The following is a 22,708-nucleotide window of genomic DNA, read 5'->3' as shown; positions in this document are numbered from 1 at the left end:
GCATTATTGCGCCCCCCCCCCCCAAAAAAAATACAAAAGTCTATTTTTATAATTTTTGCATGGTGTACAGTCTGGAAAGTACTCACATGGCAAATTTCAAGTTTGTTGCATGTCAGGAAGTATGCTAAACATTTTGAACAGACACACATTCACAAATTTCCCTTTTACATAAATAGATTATTTCTGTAGAGATTTAATTATAATTTCTCTCCTGTTTTATCATTCCATCTATTATCATGCACCACAGTCCTCAAGGACAACTCTCTGTAATGTAAAATCAACGTCCTCTCGGCTGTCATGGTGCTCACAGATCGTTATGGTCTGGTTTGTCAATGACGGCAAGGGCACACCACGACCTCACACCTAAATCTTGACTTAAAGCTTTCGTGACTGCAGGAATTCATATTCTTTGCGTCTTTCGGTAAAGTCACGTAGATACCTAACACCTCTCTTTGAAAAGAAAGACGCGAGGTAAAATTAAGAACAATATAACGGTTTCAAAAGAAAACAACAACGAACGGGAGAGAAAGATGTATTAAATGCCTGCAAAAGTAGCACGCAGTTGTTGAACCAAACAGTTCGAGCGGCACCCCAGGCTTCGACTTGTCACAGACAAACTGAGGAACGTTTAGTTGGCAGTGAGTGAACTGATGTCGTCATGAAATAAAATCTGTGCTTCAGGCGAAAAACAGGAAAGAATTGCCGAAGCCGCCAATCCCTTGGGAACAGCCTCCTCCTCCCCAACACCCCTCACGACAAGAACACAGCAGACGCGATCGCAGGGCGGTGGTGGTGGCAAAGTGGCAACAACAACACAAAGGCGAGCGCAGGGCGGTGGTGGTGGCACAGTGGCAACAATGCTCATGCCTCACAGCAAGAAGCGCCTGGGTTCCCAACTTGCTGTGCAGAGTTTGTATGTTCTCCCCCTGTGCTGCATGGGTTTCCTCTGGGTTTTCTGGTTTCAGTATAGACAATTTAAATTATATTGGCCAAAACATAAAAAAAATTACCTGCAAATCATGAAAATGGGCATCACATAGCAACATTGCCTACTACAAGGAAAACGTGATAGAACCCTCCTGAAACCAAGTCTTACATGTAATTTTTCAGCATTGAGATGTTTGGCTAATACCGGTCACATTGTATGATTTTTTTAGCTATGGAAAGTGGAAAATCTGGAAAAAAACACGCAGAACAGGCGTAGAACATACCAACTCGGCACAGAACGGCACCGGAATTGGGAATAGAACGAGGCCCTTCTAGCTGTGAGGTGCGAGCGTTACCACTGTTACCCTGCCACCCAGCTGATGAACGGATTTAGGCTTCCTCTGCCATGTCAGCCAGAATTGACTGAATAAAGAGCAAATGAAAGTGATGCATCAGTTACGGTGAATTAATTGGGGCCATGGCAGAGCTGGCTCAATACCCAGCGCTATCGTCTTAGTCCAGAGACACTGAGAAACCTCTATGGTTAAATAAGTCTGAAGCACACACATTTTCAAGGTATATAGCTCCGACATATAAACAAAAGAAATTCAGAGTGATTACAGGAAGAAAAAACCTCAACTCAATGACAGCAAGAGTTTGCTCTGGCAATGAGGGACAAAAAAAATACCACTGACGCTCAGCCATAACCAGTTATGGAGCCGCTCCAGGAATTTGTGATTTGGGTTTCATGGTATTTTCGTTATAATGCTTTAAAACAACACGGCTATTAAAAAAAAAACTCCTTCGAGACCAGGCTGCACATCATGCCCTCTAAGCAGTAGCTTGTGATGCAACGCTTCTGAAATCCATGACACCATCTGCATTTTATTATTATAACTACCTCGATGAAGCGTACGCCATCATTATATATTTTTTTTATTTTCGTGCCGATGCACAGCCGTGCGCATTGCCTGGGAGCACGAGCGGTCGGCGAGCCGACGCCGGGCACGGCTTAAAGAGCGTGCGCAGAGCCGACCGGAGCTTCCCCGTCCACACCAACCCACGGCGACCCAAAAGAGACCTTCGCTGCGAGAGCCCAGAAAGAATCCTCGGCGAACTCCTTCCTGCGTTCAGCGGAGTGCTCCCTCCCGGCTCACGCGGTCCGGGAGGAGTCGGGCTATGGGGAATTAAGTTTAAAATATAGTCTGCTCTGTAAGGAATAATTTACATTTGATATTCATCACAAATGAAGGCGATGCTCTGATTTACAAATGGATAGTCTGCCAGTAGAGGGCGATGTTGCTGCTGTGAGCGCAATACCAATTGAGTTATTTGCAGGTCATTTTGCCATTTGGATGTTTGGCCAATATCAGTTACATTTCTTGTTTTTTTAGCGATGGAAGGAAACCAGAGAACCAGGAGGAAACTCATGCAGAACAGGATGAGAATTTACAAACTCAGAAAGGCGCCCGAGTGGGGAATCGAACCAAGGACCCTCTTGCTGCGAGGCACGGGTGTTACCGCTGCGCTGCCACCCCCCGTCGGCCAATGACGATTCAGGAGTGTTATGCCAAGGCGCATCGTCGTCATCATCAGGTGCAACACAGCACTTGAACTCGTCAGATATTTACGGCTGTAAATTCTAGATTTGAAGCTTTCGTGACTGCAAGGAATCATATTCTTAGGTTTTTTCGGTAAAGTGACGTAGGTAAAAACATCAAAATTAATGAAAATAAAATAAAACAAAAATCACGACGTTTTGGCCCCGCCCCCTCCCCCTCCCGATGCGTTGTATTAACACTCCGTGCTGTCTTTGAGCCCCGCCCCCCTCCCTCCCGATACGTTCCATTCATTGGCTACCACATTCTGATGAGCCCCCCCCCCTCTCCTCCCCCCTTCAACTTGCTTATAAGGGATTACATCTTGAATCATTGCCTCACTTGATGCAGCTAATTGGGCTGTGACGGTCCCACCTGATGACGGAGACTTGTGTTGCCTCCGAAACGTCGTGATTTTTGTTTTATTTTATTTTCATTAATTTTGATGTTTTTACCTACGTGACTTTACCGAAAAAACCTAAGAATATTTACGGCTGTATTTGTGCCCATCGCAGAAACCGGAGGCGTAGCGCCAGCCATCTGTAACGCTTCACTCCCACTAACCCCCCCCCCCCCCCATTCTAGTTTTATTTGTGACTGTGCAGTACACAGAGAGAGAGAGAGACGACAATAATGTACAGACAGCTGCACACAGATCTTGCGGGTCACACTCGAGCCAGGAGCGCTACAACCTCGGCCGGAACTTTACACCGGAATAAAACGTTAACAAAAAACCCCCCACCTGCTTCAAAGGGTCACTCTCCGACCCGTGGGGACGAGAGTGTCTAGACAGCACTTGTTCCACAGAGCACTTGGGGAGCGAGCGTGGGAGGAGGCCTGGGGGGCCCTGCACACGCAGCATCACCTGGCTCTCATTTCATGCTTGAGCCAACGAGGGAGGACGATGGCATGAGATGCACGCAATCGCACGAAGCTTGCTTCATGGATCTCATTATTATTACGACAACTGCGCTTATTTACCCAGGAGAGCCTTGCTGAGCCTTAAGACTCTTTAGTAGGAGAGTCCTGCCAGGTTTAAGCAGTAAGGAGGCAATATCGCTGTGTGTGTAAAATCCAAATTGAGTAATTTGTAGTACATTTTTTAGCATTGGGAAGTTTGGACAACTCCAGTTACATTGCATGGTGTTTTAGCTATGGGAGGAAACTGGAAAACCTAGAAGAAAAAATCTATGCAGGAAAGCGGCCATGTCAGGAGTAGAACTCAGGAGCTTGTTGCTGTGAGGCATGAGCGTTACCACTGCACAAAATGTGAAAGCTCAAACTGACTTCTCGCTTGGTTTTTGGTGTCAGTGGTGGAAATTCCTATTTACTACACAGCAAGGGTGAAGTCTATCCATAGGCTAGCCATGGTTAGAGATGTGACAATGATCCACGATTTAATTAAACAGAAATAATCATAAAAACCACACGTCAAAAATCTGGATTTTTATGCAATGAAAATATCCCAAGGCTCTCTTTAAATATAATAGTTTTTCAATGGGTGCGCCTCTAAGCAGATAATATATATAAAAATATATATTTGTTTATTTCGGTAAAGTCACGTAGATAGAAAATAAAAAAACAATGAAATAAAAATTTGTATTTAAAATAAAAGCTTTATTTTCAATGTAAATGTTTTATTTGTTTTAATTTTCTATCTACGTGACTTTACCGAAAGAACCAAGAATATGAATTCCTGCAGTCACGAAAGTTAAGTCAAAATACGAAAAAAATAATGGAAAAAATACTGATCTGAGCTCTCAAGTGACCTCTGCTGGACACAATCAACAACCGCATGCAAGAATTTAGTTAAATTGCTGACATGCCGGACTTGCCAAGTCAAGTTTCTTTTGGGACAGCAACCAAGGAAGGGAAGAACAAAGTTTCAAGCTCATGTGCTGGATGTTAGGATTTGACCTCTTGGGTCAGCCACTATTTTAGCTCTGGTGTGAAATCAAATGTCAAAAGTGACATTTCTTGACTTCTCGTGACTCGAAGGCCCTGGGTGAAACAGTTTGTAGTTCCAGTCCATTAAGAATATGGTTAGAATTAGTGTCACTAAAGAACCACCTACATGCTGAACTACACGTTGTTTATAGACTTCTGGAGCGTGGAAAATTTGAACTGCTTTTATGAGGTTCTATAAATTACAGCTTTGGGCAGAAGTGGTTTCTTATAAATCAATTATAACATGCGTCACAGTTGCGTGGATTGAAAAAGCAATTTTATGGGACCACGATCTGGGTTTACCATCAGCACTTGCAGAAAATGATACGGGAGAGGGGGTCATCGTTTACGCAGCAGCAGTAGAAAGGCAATGGTGCTGCGAGGCGCACCACCGTATACATATTATATGGCGATAACCATCCTGCGCAAGATAAAAACCCATCTGATCCAAGAGCAACAGTGATAAAGGAGTAGGGAACTTGAGAGCATGCTGTTCATTTCTCGTTCCTGAACCTCTGCTAAGCTCATTACCAGAGCACTTGCCAAGGAGCCCAAATTCCTTTCCGCCCCATGCACAAAAATCCCATTTTCCCTGCCAACCTGAACAAAACTAAAATAAAACTCCGAAACCGGCTCAAGTTTTCAACGGAAAGGCTTACCTATATTAATAATGACTTACAGCCTTTTATCAACACACTGTTGGATGACGGCCTCCCTACGCCGTGTCGGTCAAGTTGGTTTGATTATACCTCCCCACGCTGGTCAGTTCGGGCTGACGAAAGTTGAGAGGGGGTGGATCAGGACTGTTTCAGATATAACTTACCACTGATGTTTTAAGTGGTCAGGAATAAACTCATGTAGACGGGTTCACTGGGCAGTGCACGAACCAGTGCCACCGCTCCCCCCAGTGACTTCCTTGAATACTTCCCACTGTCCTCCATACGAGGTTCATAAAGGACCCTAACCTGACCCCGAGTCACCGCTTCACGCGTCTGCCTCGTCACAGCTCGCAGGCTATGCAGTCTCCCTCAGCCGGGTCGGGGTGTCCACGGCCAAGGCTCGCTCCCAGGAGCCGTAGGCGCGGAGCTGCATGGCGTGGCCAGATGGCTGTGACGCGTGCAAGCCCTCGCACGCGGCACTCCACTCGGTGAAAGTCCCAACGCAGCGCCCTTGGCACAAGAAATCCTCGAGTTTCAGTGAGGCTTTCTTGGGTAAATACCGAGCATCATCATTATTGTTAAAGCATTCTTATTTTTATTGTAAAACAGAAAGAACATGGGCATTGTGAAACAATGTCACATGAATTTAGAGATGCGAAGAATCGCGATGAAGTCAAAGTCTCCACATGCTCAAACATCTATTTATTACTACGACTAGTCGGCCCGTTTACCCAGGAAAACCTCACCGAGTCTCAAGACTTTTTCTCAGGAGGATCTTTACCAATTTCGCACGAGTGGTGGTTGTTGCTGCCATGTGTAATCTCAATAAAGTACTCTGCAGGTTATTTTTCAGCAATGAATTATTTTGACCAACACCAGTTAGAGGGAATATTTTTTTCTGTTCTGTGAGGAAACCGGAGAAATGGGAAGAAACCCATGCACAACCAAGGGAGAACGTACAAACTCCACACAGAACGGCATCCGAGTCGGGAATCAAACCGAGCAGCTTCTTGCTGCGAGGCGTAAGTGCAACCACCGCGCCACCGCCGCCATGCCACCGTCACCCTGTCACAGGATGAAAACTAAAGCGGTGAGGATACTGGCAAGGAAGGGCAGCGGGTCCTCGCCCAACAGATACTACACTGCCCCCCGATGGAGGCAGAGTGCACAGGCCATTCTGCGCCCTGTAAATGGAGAATTGTATTTGGGACAATTGCGGGGTCCGTAATTTCTTGGCTACGAAAGCTGCAACATGCAGGAGGAGGTTCTCGCAGTCAATAATACCAATACAAATAGATTTTTTGGTTTGACCACTAATTTGGGCATTCGTCTGCAAGTGGGGCGATGTTGCTAAGTGAAATCCTAATTGAGTAAATGGCGGGTAATTTGGACCATGAAGCAGGCACACAGTGGCCTACTCTTCACAAATGGTGCGAGGGGATCTTTAATGTCCCCTGTGAAGCAGACGGCAGTAATGAGCCAATAGAAAACGTGTGAGCTCTGGTAAAATGTGTGTGACTCACATCAGCTGGATCGGAGTGAGTTCCCTCATGCGCCGAGGACTTCCCCTCAGCTGTCACGTCACCATCTCCATCATCACTCTCATCACCGTCATCATCTCTATCGCTGTCCTCCGTGTCACTGGAGCCAGAGTCCTCCAGGCCTGCATGGAGTGATTGACACAGAGTGACGCATTACAAATGATGCAAGCTCAACAGTACAAACACAGTAGCGAAGAAAGCATCATGATACCTATGATGACATGCAAGCAATCACTACGGCACTCATCCACAAAGCCTTACATTTTAACAAGTGAAAATAAAATGGCTAACAGTTTGCTGCACACATGCACACATCAATAGAAATAAACGTAACATTGTGACATTTTCAATTGACAAACTAAGCAAGTTACTGTGGTGTAGCGGTTAGCGCACCGGAGTTGAAATGCAAAAATCAATGGTTTCATGTTCAGGCGGCGTGGCAGTTGAAACAATAGACTTTTATCTTGACTTAAAGCTTTCGTGACTGCAGGAATTCATATTCTTTGGGTCTTTCGGTAAAGCCACGTAGATCGAAAAAATAAATAAAAGTATTTTATTTTTTCTAATAATAAAAACAATACAATTATTTTATTACTTTTTCAATCTACGTGGCTTTACCGAAAGACCCAAATAATAATATAAAAGACTTTTAATTAAATTCCCCTCACTGGCTCTATCCACCCAACAGTCGAAACGGGTACAAATCGATTGGCCAGTTGTTTGTTGGGGGTAAAACGTGGATACTCCCACATCTTCTAAGACTTTTATGGTCAGCATGGAAGAGTAGGCCAAGATTCCTTCTCGAGGAGCTCCCTGCTAAGGAGCTCGCAGAAGCTGCCAAGGTGTGGTGCCATCATCAGCACTGGTCATGATGACCTCCGGATCTTGACTTTATAAATTCAGACTACTACGTTCACCATAACATACCCGAGTAGACGCTCTCTTCGCTGTCACTCGCATCTTCATCGCCTTCTTCACTCTCGTCCTCCCGCCGATCGTCTTCCACTGCAACAGGGGCCTGTGTGCACACCCACAAACCTTGAGATACTGCCATGTTTCTATGCCCACAGGGAAGCATGTGGACAATTCCATTTTAATTTTCTCCGCATCTGTTGCTTGTGCAGCAACGATGCGGATTTCAATGGCAAAGTCAATGAAATGAAAAGTATCTCCACTTCGCGCAAATACCCTGAAGACGGAGTGAGCAGGGTCTACTCACGCGCATCTTGGAAGGACCTGCAGTAGCCGAGCAACCGGTCAAATGGAAGGGTGCTGGTTAACCTCACAAATCACACATCAAACCCGGCTGTCGAAAATATCACCATCAACAATTTTCATATCTGCCCATATTTTTTATAAACCCAGCTCTCTGTGCATTCTACAAAATGACAAACCTCAGGGACCTGCGAATACACGGCTCGATGCCAAACGCCAGCAATAACAGTATCGGAGAAGAGGCAAACGCGTGCATCTTCACATTAACCGATATGCGGGAAAAACCCGCATCTTCGGTTTGCATGCACCCCCATGGATTGGTTTATTGCACAGCGTGCAAACGTTGTGACCGCCACTACATTGGAGAAATTGCTAACGCCTAGATGCCAGGTTTGCCCAACATCTTCTGTTAGCTCGCCATGAAAATAGATCACGTCCAAGCCAGTGGCTTGTGGACTCGTCTTGATCTCTGGTGGGGGAAGTGAGACCAGGACGAGGAGACGGCAGCTGCCTCGCATTGAAACTGAACTCGGTTCAGCTAGCAGAAGTGAATGAACGCCTCACCTTCTATGAAGACAGTTTCACTATTGAGCGCTAGACAAACCGAATCCCGACTTAGTTTCATATTGTTTCATTGTCTCAGGAGCGTCAGGCGGTAACATTGCTATGACGACGCTGGTGATTGGGCAGACTGTGCCTTGTGCTCACAATCATTCCCATAATGCAATGCGCAAGTAACATCTACAACGTAACTTTTTGTAGAACCATGGTTAAACACACATTTAGATTATTTAAGGGTTATTAAAGGGTGTGTCTGTTACCCAAGAGTTACTATACAGTAACTATACAGTAACTCTCCATACGCCTGTTTAAAAACTGGTAAGGAAGCATGGTGGTAAGTGCAGTCTCCCCACCATGTTGACGTCGACTCTGGCCTCGGTTTGCGCTATTCAGGGGCCACTCTCCGAAACGTCGTCAATTTTATATTTTATTTTTGAAGGCGACACCGTGCGATTAAACACGTGTTCAATTGCTTTGGATCAGCAATATGAGCTGCTTTCACCCTCGAGACATGACGGGGTCAACGTGGCCAAGAGATGCGTGGTCACTCGCCCCTAGCCATGCACTTGCCCCAATGTCCCCCAATCGCATCTGGCCCCCCAAACGCCCATGGCCCCTCACTCGCTCCTGACCCCGCACTCACAGGGGGGCCTCGCACTCACAGGAAGCCTCGCACTCACAGGAAGCCTCGTACTCACAGGAAGCCTCGCACTCGCCCCGAGCCTCGCACTCGCTCCTGTCCCAGCACTCGCCCTTTGCCCCGCACTCGCTCCTGGCCCAGCACTCACAGAAGGCCCCCCACTCGCCCCAGGCCCCCCACTCGCCCCAGGCCCCCCACTCGCCCCAGGCCCCCCACTCGCCCCAGGCCCCCCACTCGCCCCAGGCCCCCCACTCGCCCCAGGCCCCCCACTCGCCCCAGGCCCCCCACTCGCCCCAGGCCCCCCACTCGCCCCAGGCCCCCCACTCGCCCCAGGCCCCCCACTCACCCCAGGCCCCCCACTCGCTCCTGACCCCGCACTCACAGGGGGCCTCGCACTCACAGGAGGCCTCGCACTCGCCCCGAGCCTCGCACTCGCCCCAGGCCCCCCACTCGCCCCAGGCCCCCCACTCACTCCAGGCCCCCCACTCGCCTGCGCGGCGTCCGGCTCCTCGTCCTCCGCGCGCCGCTTGCTGCTGCTGCTGCTGTTGCTGCTGTCGCCGCCACTCGCCCGCGCCGCCGCCGCCGAGCAGGAGGAGGAGGAGGCCGCCATGCTGCGCACATGTGGGTCTCGCTCTGCAGTGTAGCGGAAACGACGTCATCAGACGACTCCACTGTACCACGTGCATTGTCCCTACGCAAAATGGCCGCCGCCGCAGCGATGGCACACGCACGCGTGATGACGTGGAAATTACTTAAAACTTTCGTGATTGCAAGAATTCATATTCTTTGGTTCTTTCGGTAAAGTCACGTAGATAGAAAAATAACTAAAAATAAAGTGAACAAAAATAAAGAAATAAAAAAATACTAATGTAGCCTGTATGTAGCCTGGTTCTTAATCGGAGTGAGTGTAATGGCAATCGAAAATGTCGACTGTCGCCTGGTTTTAAACTGGTGAGCGCATTGACAATAACTTTTTGGTACCAATAATAAGTCAACATTATAGACTGCCAGTACGCTCACTCAGGTTAATAACCATTGCTACAGTCTACATTATCGATTGCCAGTACACTCACTCCGATTAAGAACCAGGCTACAGTCTACATTAGTTTTTTTCCATTATTTGTATTCTTTAGGTCTATTTTTATTTTATTGTTTTCATTCACTTTATTATTATTATTTCTTCTATCTACGTTACTTTACCGAAATAACAAAAGAATATTAACACAATGTATTATTACACTTGTTTAGCCAGGAAAGCCTCACTGAGTCTGAAGGTTTTTGTAGGGTCCTGCCAAGTGTTTGCAGTAGGGGGCGATGTTGCTACACCTAAACCCAATTTAGTATTTTTGGTTCTTTCTGTAAAATCACGTAGATAGAAAAAACTAACAATAAAATAATAAAAAAGAAAGTAAATAAAAAATATCACGACGTTTCGATCGCAACACAAGCGGTCGTCATCAGGCAACGGAGTCAGCCTCTAAAGGAAAGTATGGGCGGTGCACGAGTGCCAATGCAGCAACAATGCCAATGCAGCAGAATGCCAATGCAGCAGCAAGCATGAAAAGAGATCCCACCAACAACCTTGTTACAAAAACGAACAATATCATCACTGATTCAGCTTCGTTAATTGAACAGACCAAACAGTTTTCCTTAAAACCTTCTGCTGCCAGACCACCCAGATTATATGGCTCACCAAAAATCCATAAAGAAGACATCACTGCAGACGTGACAAGATCTGAAATCGCTGCAACCCTCAAAAGCGCTAAGATCACAGCAACATCAGTAAGGAGGAGCGCTTTTAATTATTTCAATTAAAAAAGAGGGAAGATATCGTCATCCTCTCAGCCGACAAGGGCAATGCCATGGTCATCATGGACAAAAACGTGTACAACAAAATTCAGGACCTACTTAATGATGGTAGCTACACAAAAATTTAAAGAGATCCCACCAACTTCCTCATTACAAAAACGAACAGTATCATCACTGATTCGGCTTCATTAATTGAACAGACCAAATAAGTTTCCTTAAAACCTTCTGCTACTAGACGACCCAGACTATATGGCTTACAAAGAAAATCCGTAATGAAGGTACACCCCTTCATCCCATCGTCTCCACCATTGGCTCACCCACCTACAAGCTGCCCGATATCTGTCGGAGACCTTGCAGCCATTCACTGGTAAGACCACCTCTTCTGTTCTGAACTCAGCTCACCCGGTTTCGTCAATGAAAGACATCTCACTGTCCCCAGGTGATTTACTCGTCAGTCTCGATGTAGTTTTTTTGTTCACCAAAGTTCCTGTGCCCGATACCATTGTAATCATTGAAGACCTGGTCCAACAAGGATTGAATGCTGATGTACCGGCCCTGGTGAGACACTGCCTCACCAATACATACTTTCCTTGGAATGTAACATTCTACGAACTGAAGGCACCCCAATGGGTTCTCCCTTATCTCCGGTTGTAGCCAATATTTTCATGGGTAATTTGAGACGGACGCCATCCAGGCATTCACTCTACGCCCGTCCCTGTGGAAGAGGTACGTAGATGACACGTTTGCCATCTGGCCACATGGCCGACCGGCTCTAAACCAATTCCTAAACCACGTAAATTCCATACACCCAGCCATCAAATTCACCTTCACCATGGAGAAAGAAAAGGATGGCATGCTACCCTTCTTGGATGTCCTAATAAAAAAAGAGACTAGATGACTCAATGAGCCACTCTGTCTACAGGAAAGTAACCCATACTGACGCCTACCTAAAACCTGATTCCGACAACCATCCATCCCAGACTTCCCTCCTCAAAACGCTACACCATAGAGCTCAATGTATCTCCGACCATGAATACCTAACCAGTGAACTCAAACACGTACACCAAGCTCTCAAGGCGAATGGATATTCTGACGACACAATCCGCAAAGCCATCACCCCAACCGTGAGGAAGGAGCTATCTGAGGATCCAATCAAAACCATCACCCTGCCATACATAGCTGGGATAACCAAAAATATTTCCAAAATCTTGAACAAACACAAGATCCAGGTCCGATTTAACACAATGCATAACATTTGTGATCTGATCCCATCTGTGAAGGACAAGATTCCTGACATGCAATATCCCCGTGTCTACAAATTAAGCTGTATCTGCGGCAGCAGTTACATTGGGGAAACTAAGCGACATGTCTTGGACCATGTCCGTGAACATAAGGCAGATTTGAAACATGGTAGAACCAATACTTCTGCCGTGGCTGATTATTTTAATGCGGCTGGCTCACACGAAATTGATTTCTCTAAGACGATGGTACTTTGCAGGCCTACTGGCTGTCAACAAAGATTCGTTCATGAAGCCATCCATATATACAGACACAGAGACAATTTCAACGAGAGGATGGTTATAGACTCAGCAATCATTGGAAATGTCATCAACCACTTTGGGTCATGACCGTCAGCAGTGTGGTGTGTGGAGCGGGGTGCAGGGAGTTTTGCTGCTGCATTGGTATTCTGCTGCTTATTCTTAGGTTTTTTTGGTAAAGACTTTACCGAAAAAACCTAAGAATATGAATCCTTGCAGTCACGAATACTTCAAATCTAGAATTCTGCTGGTTGATTGTTTTACTTCTCCAACTTGTTTACATTTGCCTTTAATCTGTCTTGTCAGGTCTATTGTGGTACCGTACGGATGGCAACGCCGAATGGGGTTTGGCAAGGAGACGTCCATCCGCCTGTATACCCCCCCCCCCCCCCCAAGCTTGTCTGCGTGGTTGTCCTAACTGCATTGAGTGTGGAGGAGTTACCAGCCCCTCGGACACGTCCAGAGCCCTCCTTGGCCACTGTGGCCCACGGCTGCCAGTGCCATGAGGTTGAAAGATAATCAGGAACAGACTCCCCCCCCCCCCCATGGCACTGCGGACGGCCACCAGTGTTACCAACTGGTAGTCACCAAAGAGGTGGGGATTGTTCTGCTGATCATCATCTGGAAATTGCTGCCCACTCTGAGAAGGCGCTGGAGACTGCTGCTGCTGAACGTGGAACACGCCGCGAAGAGCAGGGCCCCGGTCCTGACATCGGTCCTGGCCACGATCCTGGCATCGACCACACAGAACCACTTGACCCCTGACCCCGTCACTTCCCGTGCAGGGGTCATAGGCCAAGGTGCAGCGTTATACACAATGTAATTATTGTATGAATCCTTTATTCCTGGCGCACACACGCGCGGGGATTGCGAGTAGGGATGAGGTGTGGTGAGTGTGAGTGAGTGTGGTTAGTGTGGGTGAGTGTGGGTGGGTGTGGGTGGTGAGCGAGTGACCCGGACGCGGTTGTTCGTGACGCACTGCGAGTGGGGTGAGGCGCTCTCACGACCACCCCTCGGCCCAGCCACGGCGAGGATCAACTCTCTCAGCCAGCGACACACACAACAACAACAACTACACACACACGCAACATACATAATACACGCAACATACATAATACACAACGCACAGCGCGACACACACGTGTGTAACACGCGTGCACATCTCACACTATTACTACAGGCGCGAGGCCCAGTGTGCTTTCTCACGACATACTAAACACGCGTTAAACATACACACCATACACCAAACACGCGTTAAACATACGCTCCACACACTAAACACGCGTTAAACACACACCACATACACTAAACACGCGTTAATCACATTAGAAACTCAACACGCGCGCCGCGCCTGCCTCGCTCCCAGGCGGCGAGGCCTTGGCGCGCGAGCCTCGCCTTGCACACAAACCAACTAAAACACTATACACTACACTATACACTACACTATACACTACACACTACACTATACACTGCACTATACACTGCACTATACACTACTACACTATACACTACACTATACACTACACTATACACTACACTATACTATACACTATACTATACACTACACTATACACTACTACACTACACTATACACTACACTATACACTACACTACACACTAAACACTACACACACAACACTACACACACTACACTACACACGACACTACACACACTACACACAAAACACCGATACAGATTAAAAACAGGCACCTACCAAATACAGTATACACGGATTCAATCCCTTGATTAGCACGGTTGGCTACGTACGGTGCGAAGGAAGTTACATTTACATATTGTACAGATTACATTAAATATATTCCACATTAACCATTACACTAAACATAACCACACACGAACCACTCTACACCCAAGTAGGTAGGGAGGGAGGGAGGCGGTGCACTCAAGACGCAAACGCGCAGAGGCCGCAGAGTGGCAGCAGCAGCTGCCGGGCCCGGCCCGGGTCGCCAGCCATGGACGGGGGGGGGCCCGGCAGCAGCGGCAGCGGCGGCGGCGGCGTTCCGGCCTTCCTGAGCAAGCTGTGGACACTGGTGGAGGACCCCGATACTAACGAGCTCATCTGCTGGAGCCCGGTCCGCTCCTCACACACTCACCTCACACACACACACACCCCACTCCTCACACACACACTCCTCACACACACACCCCACTCCTCACACACACACTCCTCACACACACACCCCACTCCTCACCCACACCCCACTTCTCACACACACCCCGCTCCTCACACACAAACAGACACTCACCCCACTCACACACACACACCCCACTCCTCACACACACACCCCACTCCTCACACACACACTCCTCACACACACGTACACTCACCCCACTCATACACACACACCCCACTCCTCACACACACACACTCACCCCACTCACACACACACACTCACCCCGCTCCTCACACACACGGACACTCACCCCACTCCTCACCCCTTTCTCCACTTCGCTTCTCACCGACAAACCCTCACCAGGGTCTGGGGAGACGCAAGCGTTGGCAGCATCATTAATCCATCCTCGTATATCACTATCAAACCTTAATTAATCCATCATTCCATTATAAGCCATCGTTCCATCAGCATCACGATCAAACATAATAAACCATAATAACTCTTTTGTTATCATTCTATCATCAGACATCAATCCATAAATCCTTCCCCCGCACCTCCCATGACGTTTGGCTGGGTACGGCACGATAGAAGTTCAACATACATGCATCAACAATCCATCCCCATCAAAGATTGGCAGTTATGATTTCCAAAGAGTGACAGCGAACTGAAACATGAATTTGGTGGAATGGGTGATAAATGTAACTTAGATGCACAAGTGAGAAACATAGATGTAAGATTTTGGAAGATCATAAACATCTAAAATCACGAGTTTCTTCCCTGTGAGCCTCATAATTGAGTAAACTGGCATGTCCAGGTCTTGGGATCTGGTGTACGTATGCTTTAGGAACATTTATAAGAGTGCAATGTATTTATTTACACGTTGGTTGAGAAGTTTACTTTTTGCAATGTCGAATTTAGGATAATCTGTCTAATTTTTAAATGTTTATCTGAGAGTAGTGGGGTTTTATTTTATTTACTTTAAATCTGCGATGCAATGACACTCCATTTTTATTCTGTTTGAAAATTACATGGTCCATACCACTCGAATTACAGCGATGCAAATTTTGGTCACGCAACCTATTATGATTACTGTATACTTGTTTTCCCAGGAAAACCTGACTGAGTTTCAAGACTTTTTTTCAGGAGGGTCCTGCTAAGTGTTTGCTGTTGGAGGCGATGTTGAAGCTGTGTGTAATCTCAATTGAGTAATTTGCCAGTATTTTTCAGCTTTTGGATTTTTGGCCAATACCAGTTATAGTGCATGTTTTTTTTTGTTGTGTTATGAAAACCTATAACCCAGGGAAAACCCATACAGAATGTGGAGGACATGCAAATTTCCTCTTGCTACGAGGCACACCCTTAAATCCGAGTTGTATTGGTTTTATTTATGTAAGAAGCTGCCCCAACGCACTTTGTCATCTGCTCACCCCCTCAGTTATCAGGTGACCCAGAGGCTAAATGCAGCTTAATCAATGTGGTCTGTCTACGTATCCCGAGCCCTCAGCTGTCTGCCGTCTGCCTAAACATACTTTCCACGGGAAGCTATATTGTACTAACCAATAGGATTACTCAATCCATGGATCATCAATAAATTGATGCAGTGATTCATCCTCCAATCTATACTCTAACATGGCTGTTGGATCGACTATGAACAGAAACAATACAATAGACACCTCGATTCAGGTATCACAAAACAATATATGGGCAAAGACACGCCTGTATGGGCAACGCCACACCTACTTTCCATAAATGGGTTGATCTGCGCAGGGATTTTCCTCCTGGATAAATAGCGTTATAGCAAAACAGCATTATAAGAGGCAGCGTTATAAGAGGTAGGCCTGTAAAGTTTTGTTTGTTGAAGGGTTTGTTATTCAATAGCTATCAATAGCAAACTATGCATTTTGCAATTTAAAAACAGTGTTTCAGGAAACATCTAAAATATGATCAGGCTACATCGTGTAAAGTGCAGTCCCCAACTCTTATCCACTCTCTGACTGAGGGCCTCACTTGTACAGTAATCATACAATAATGTTCAAATTTGTTATTTGGCTATGAATTTGACATGCAACAATGTAATTATGTAAATGATATAATCTGGTTTTTAATACACAATATATAAAACATGGAATCTGTGCATACTGGCTTGGTGCTACGTTTGCTTGTGTATAGGTGACTCATCCACTTTCATGTTACTGCAATAGTGTGGTCTCTTGTATAGAAACATGTTTTAACACGGGTAAACACGGGTCAATTGAAGGAAATGTGTGCAATCCTGTCTTTTCAGAATGGACTCAGCTTCCATGTGTTCGACCAGGGTCACTTTGCCAAAGAGGTGCTGCCCAAGTACTTCAAGCATAACAACATGGCCAGCTTTGTGAGACAACTCAATATGTGTACGTATATCTACATTACCTGACCCACGGACAAACGCTGGCACGTGGGATTGCCTGCCTACACAGGGTAACGTTAGCACATGTGCAAATGCACTCCCGCTGGAGTAAAACTTCACGTGTAAGAACTATACATATCATGCGGGTTTTGTTATGAAATTTTTTTCATTTGTATTGGTTGATTTAATTGTAACGTACAGGGGATCCCTGGTATACGTCAGAGTTAGGGACAGGAAAGTTGCAACTCATAACGAAGCAACGTATAACGGAGAATTTTCCCCCATAAGAATAAATAGCCACCAAAATACTTACTGTACATGTACACTACTTGTACCATACTGCACAACACAATGTACACATAACCAATTATGAGTTCAAAACCTTTAAACAGCATTTACATTTATGAAAAACTTACTTGAAAACCATTTTTATGAGCACTTGGAAGCAGCCCTATACACTTTAAATAATTTTACTTTTTTAATAGAAAACGTATGTGACATTTTTAAGCAATGACTCAAACAGAAAACATTTTTAGTGTAAAAAAGCACACTTTAACATTGTAAAAATATTTTACCTTGACCTATAACTTTTATGACCTTGCCTTGAGGAGTGGATTAGTTGTGTTGATGGGTTGACGATTTTTTGCGATTTAGTTCACGCAAATTACAATGAGCACTTAGTACGTACGTGAGATATCACGATAGGACTAAAGATATTGGGGGCGCATGCACGAATTGTATAGTACCTCTGTGACGTGAGTGTGAAACAACCTATTTGAGATGACATATATCACGGACCCCTTGTACTACTACACTTCACAGCTCTATGGATACAAATTGTGGAATTGCATATTAAATATAAACAATTTGGACATCAGGATGGTGCAGTGGTAACACCTGTGCTGTACAGCAAGAAGGCCCTTAGTTCTATTCCCGACTTGGGCTTCTTTCTGTGTGGAGTTTGTATGGTCTCTTTGGCGTGAGGTTCAAATTTGCCAAATGAAAAAAACAACCCCCAGTTCTCATACTCTTTGGTTCTTTCGGTAAGTCATGTAGGTAGAAATAAAATAAAATAACACGTAGCAACAGTGCCCCCTACTGTAAAATTACAAAAGGCTGTGCAACATAGTGTCTTTATCAGATCATTGCACTATAAGAATGGTGTAACATATCAAACATTCAAATATATTTTTCTCTGACGTGGTGGTGGTGATGCTGTGATCTCTCAGATGGATTTCGCAAAGTGGTCAACATTGAGCAGGGAGGGCTATTGAAGCCGGAAAAGGATGAGACGGAGTTCCAGCACCCATACTTCATCCGAGGCCAAGAGAATCTGCTGGAGCACATCAAGCGAAAGGTACATTCACCTCCCATAGCGGAGCACCTGCCCTGACCAGACCTGGCATAAGTTTGTGTGGTAGGGTGGCACAGGGATAACATGTGTGCCCCACAGGAAGAAAGGGTTAAGTTTGATTCCCGACTCGGTTGTTGCCTTTCGTTGTGGAGTTTGTATAGTCTCCTGTTCTGCATGGGTTTCCTCCGTGTTCTCAGGTTCTGCTCCCATTGCTGAAAAAAATAGGAGTGCATCTCAGCAGCATCGGACCAATCCTAACTGACACCATCCCTCTTTGAAGGAAACCTAAAATACATATTAAATTATACAATTCTAAACGGTTACTATTATAATTATTCTCGTGATATAATTTACATATTTAGGCAATATAATGCAGGACACCATACAGTGATTACTGAGGTTCCTAAGAAGTGATAACTGATTTTTCTGAAAATAGTTACCGTTGAGCATGTTATACGGCAAGGCTGCAAGAGCTGGATCTGACAATGAAGAATGTTCTGCTTTCTTTGCATTGGAACAGGAAGGTTATGGAATTATTTGCTTTTGGTCTGTGTTCTTTGTCATAGCTTTGGCTCAGGCTTGGCTCTGGCTCAAGTGAGCCGGCTCAAAGACATGCTTAACTTGAGCCAGCTCTCAGCACGGTCCCAGCTGCGCTCAGGATTTCCATGAGCGGAGCCCGGCCCGAGACATGGTTGAGCCACACGTGCGTCTTTGAAAGCAACCAAGCGGCTCAAGCCTGAGCCGAGCCAAGTTAGAACCAAGAATATGGCCCTAAGAATATGGTCCTAAGTGCATTAGGCATTACCGTTGTGAGCCAGTTCCAGTTAGAAACGGAACTAATTAATTGAGAGGTTGTGACAGGCGCCATATTGCGTAGTGAGGTGCTGGCAGAGTCGGGCATAAGATGTGGATGGTTGCAGGTTTTGATATAAAAACTTGAGTTCTATTGGATTCGTAATAGATGTGTGGGTTAGGCCATGTAAAGAATTTGTATCATTTAGGGGTGTGGGAATGGGACAATCAGTTAAAATGTAACTTTGACCTTTCATTTGTTATTATTAACAGGCTCTGTAAGTTTGCAGTGGCAATTCGAATAATTCTGTATATTTGGCATTCGCGCCATTATTTTAGCGTAGGTCTCTCACGAAGGCGCTGCTTTGTTTTACAGACAGTCTGCAGTTATTTCACAGTTGGGGGCGGTGATTCCTATATGTAATCCCAATTGAGTAATTTGTAGGTAATTTTTTTAATTTCACAAATGTGGACCATGATGCTAGCACATAATGGCCTATTCGTTTTTAACGACTTCAGGGGAACTTTAACATCCACTTTGAAGGAGACAACACACATTTTATGGTGATACACCAGCAGTTATAAATATTGGATCCTGGAGTGTCAGGACCCTCACAGACAACCCAAACTCGCAACGTCCAGAGCGCCGAACAGCTCTTGTGGCACGCGAGCTGAGACGTTTTAATATCCATATTGCCGCCCTCAGCGAAACCCATCTGGCAGATGAAGGCCAACTGACTGAGTTAAGTGGAGGCTACACCTTCTTTTGGAAGGGTAGACCAGCGCATGAACGACACCTGCATGGCGTAGGGTTTTCAATAGACAACGTGCTCATCAACAGCTCAAGTGAGCTCCCAATTGGTAGCAATGAGCGTTTGATGACCCTACGCCTGAAACTCGCAAAAGACCAACATGCAACCATCATCAGCACCTACGCACCAACACTGGACTCTGAAGAAGACGCCAAGGAGACCTACTACAGCCAACTCGACCAAATCCTTCAGAGGACACCAACAACTGACAAGATGATTCTCCTCGGCGACTTCAATGCTCGAGTTGGGAGAGACCATCAAATGTGGAACGGTGTAATTGTTAAATAGGGAGTTGGAAAGTCAAACTCCAATGGCCACCTTCTTCTTACAACCTGTTCTGAGCACGACCTGACAATCACCAACACCCTGTTCAGGCAGAAGAACAGCCTTAAGATCTCCTGGTGCCTCCCTCGATCACACAATGGCATTCACTGGACTATGTGATTGTCAGGAAGCTTTACAACAGACGTCCGCATCACTCGTGCCATGATCAATGCAGACGATTGCTGGACTGACCACAGACTAATTCGATCAGTGATGACTCACAAACTAAACCACAAACACATGAACTGACCAAAACTACAGAGGAAAAGACTCAATGTAACCAGATTAAAAGACCCAGCTGTACAGGCCCAACTGAAAGAACAACTAGCTCAAAGACTCAGCACCAACCAGGCTTCAGGAAATGTCCATGAGTACTGGACACAACTGAAGATGGCAGTCATAACCAGCTGTGAAAACACCATTGGCTACACAAGAAGGAAAAACTGTGACTGGTTTGATGACAACGACCAGGAAATCACAGGCCTCATTGACAAGAAGCGGAAAGCATTCATCACCTGGCAACAACACGGTCTAGACAGAAAAAACAATCATAATGAGGCCAAATCGGAAGTACAAACTAAAATCCGGGAAGTGAAGAATGATTGGTTCAGAAACAAAACAGAAGAAATATAACATTTTGCAGATTCCAATAACTCACATTATTTTATTAAAGCAACCAAAGTCTTATATGAACCATCAAAACAGGGCCTTGCACCACTTTAGTCTAAGGATGGGACAAAAATCTTTAAAGACAAAAATGCAATCATCTACCACTGGCAGGAACACTTCACTCTTTTCAACTGCAACGCTGTTGTAGACGCTTCTATCTTTAGTGAGATTCCCCAACACTCTACCACTGATGATTTAGTTGGAGAACCAACTATGTTTGAAGTGGCTAAAGCTGTCAAGCAAATGAAAGAGAACAAAGCTAGTGGGCTCGACCAGATTCCTGCTGAAATGTAAAAACATGAAGGACAATGCCTACTAGAACACCTGCACTCCCTCATGGCCAAGATCTGGAATGATGAAGACCTTCCCAACGAACTGAAATATGCCATCATTGTCACCGTCTTTAAAAAAGGTGACAAGTCAGACTGACAACCACAGAGGAATCTCTTCTTGCCACCGCTGGAAAAATACTTGCAAGAATCCTACTAAACAGACTTCTACCACTTGCTGAAAAACTCCTTCCTGAATCGCAGAGTGGCTTTTGACCTGGCAGGGGAACCTCAGACATGATCTTCTCAGCCTGTCAACTCCGAGAAGTGCCAGGAGAAGAGACTACCATTGTACATGGCCTTCTTTGATTTGACTAAAGCTTTCAATTCTGTTAATCGTGAAGCACTGGAGAATCCTTCTGAGATATGGCTGCCCAACAAAATTTGTTAACGTACTCCGTCTTTTGAATGACGGTATGAAGGCTGTCATCCTCTCTGATGGTGAAACCTCGGAGCCAGTCGAAGTAAGGACTGGTGTGAAGCGAGGCTGCGTTATTGCACCAACTCTTTTCTCCATCTTCCTGGCGGAAATGCTTCATCTGACAGAAAACAGACTTCCCAGAGGCATAAAGGTCACATATAGGATAGACGGGAACATATTCAACATCAACCGTTTCAGAGCCAAGTCGAAAACATCAATCACATCCGTTATTGAATTCCAATATGCTGATGATGCCCAAGTCGGTCAGCTTCTGAGCAAGCACTTTCAGGTGATCATCAACATATTTACAGATGCTTACAGCAGGATGGGTCTAACATTGAATACCATCAAAACAAAGATTTTTTTTCAACAAGCTCCGGGAGGATACCTACCACCCCCTACAATCATTACCAACAATGCAATACTAGAAAACGTTCCCAGTTTCCCATGCTTAGGCAGCCATCTCTCTATCAATGTCTTAATTGATTATGAAATCCGACATCGGATTGCCCGAGCTGGTGCTGACTTTGGCAAACTTAAGAACAGGGTCTTTGAAGACCACGACATTACCGCCAAGACCAAAGTGGCAGTGTATAATGCTGTCATCATTCCAACCCTCTTATATGGTGCAGAAACCTGGACCACCTATCGTAAACACGAAATCGAAATATTTCATCAACGCTTTCTCAGGAAAATACTAAACATCACCTGGGTAGAAAGACAAACTAATATCAGTGTCTTAAATATCGATTTAAAGCTTTCGTGACTGCAGGGATTAATCTTCTTGGTTCTTTCGTTAAAGTCACGTAGAAGGGAAATGATAAAATTATAAAAATAAAACGTAATAAAATACAATTCTCACGACGTTTCGGCCACAACGCAAGCAGCCGTCCTCAGGTAAAGAACAGGTCTGTCGGAAAGACAGCGTCTGAAGACGTGACTTTACCGAAAGAACCAAGAATATAATATCAGTGTACTGGAGCGATCAAACTCATCCAGCAGAGGCCATCATCATGATGAAGTATCAACTCAGATGGGCAGGTCACCTTG

General features: G+C 45.5%; 2 protein-coding genes across 4 annotated transcripts in view; one reads left to right on the top strand and one right to left on the bottom strand.

Moving 5' to 3' along the window:
• The window catches only part of BOP1 (BOP1 ribosomal biogenesis factor), a 57,829-nt gene extending 48,087 nt beyond the window's left edge, over positions 1–9,742 (bottom strand). Inside the window, exons 1-3 of the mRNA XM_078879474.1 lie at positions 9,579–9,742; positions 7,600–7,690; positions 6,655–6,794 (exon numbers count right to left, since the gene is read on the bottom strand). Coding sequence (XP_078735600.1) covers positions 6,655–6,794; positions 7,600–7,690; positions 9,579–9,698 — 351 coding nt within the window. The 5' untranslated portion in view covers positions 9,699–9,742. The remainder of the gene's footprint in view (positions 1–6,654; positions 6,795–7,599; positions 7,691–9,578) is intronic.
• Positions 9,743–13,378: 3,636 nt separating this feature from the next.
• The window catches only part of HSF1 (heat shock transcription factor 1), a 70,230-nt gene continuing 60,900 nt past the window's right edge, over positions 13,379–22,708 (top strand). For all 3 annotated transcript variants that reach the window (XM_078879470.1, XM_078879469.1, XM_078879471.1), the window contains exons 1-3: positions 13,379–14,526; positions 16,853–16,961; positions 18,187–18,314. In XM_078879470.1, coding sequence (XP_078735596.1) covers positions 14,407–14,526; positions 16,853–16,961; positions 18,187–18,314 — 357 coding nt within the window. In that variant the 5' untranslated portion in view covers positions 13,379–14,406. The remainder of the gene's footprint in view (positions 14,527–16,852; positions 16,962–18,186; positions 18,315–22,708) is intronic.

This window comes from Lampetra fluviatilis, chromosome 54 (genome assembly GCF_964198595.1).
Source record: "Lampetra fluviatilis chromosome 54, kcLamFluv1.1, whole genome shotgun sequence".
Taxonomy (NCBI): Eukaryota; Metazoa; Chordata; class Hyperoartia; order Petromyzontiformes; family Petromyzontidae; genus Lampetra; species Lampetra fluviatilis.
Note: the sequence above shows the minus strand (reverse complement) of the source record. Positions and strands in the feature narration are given on the sequence as shown.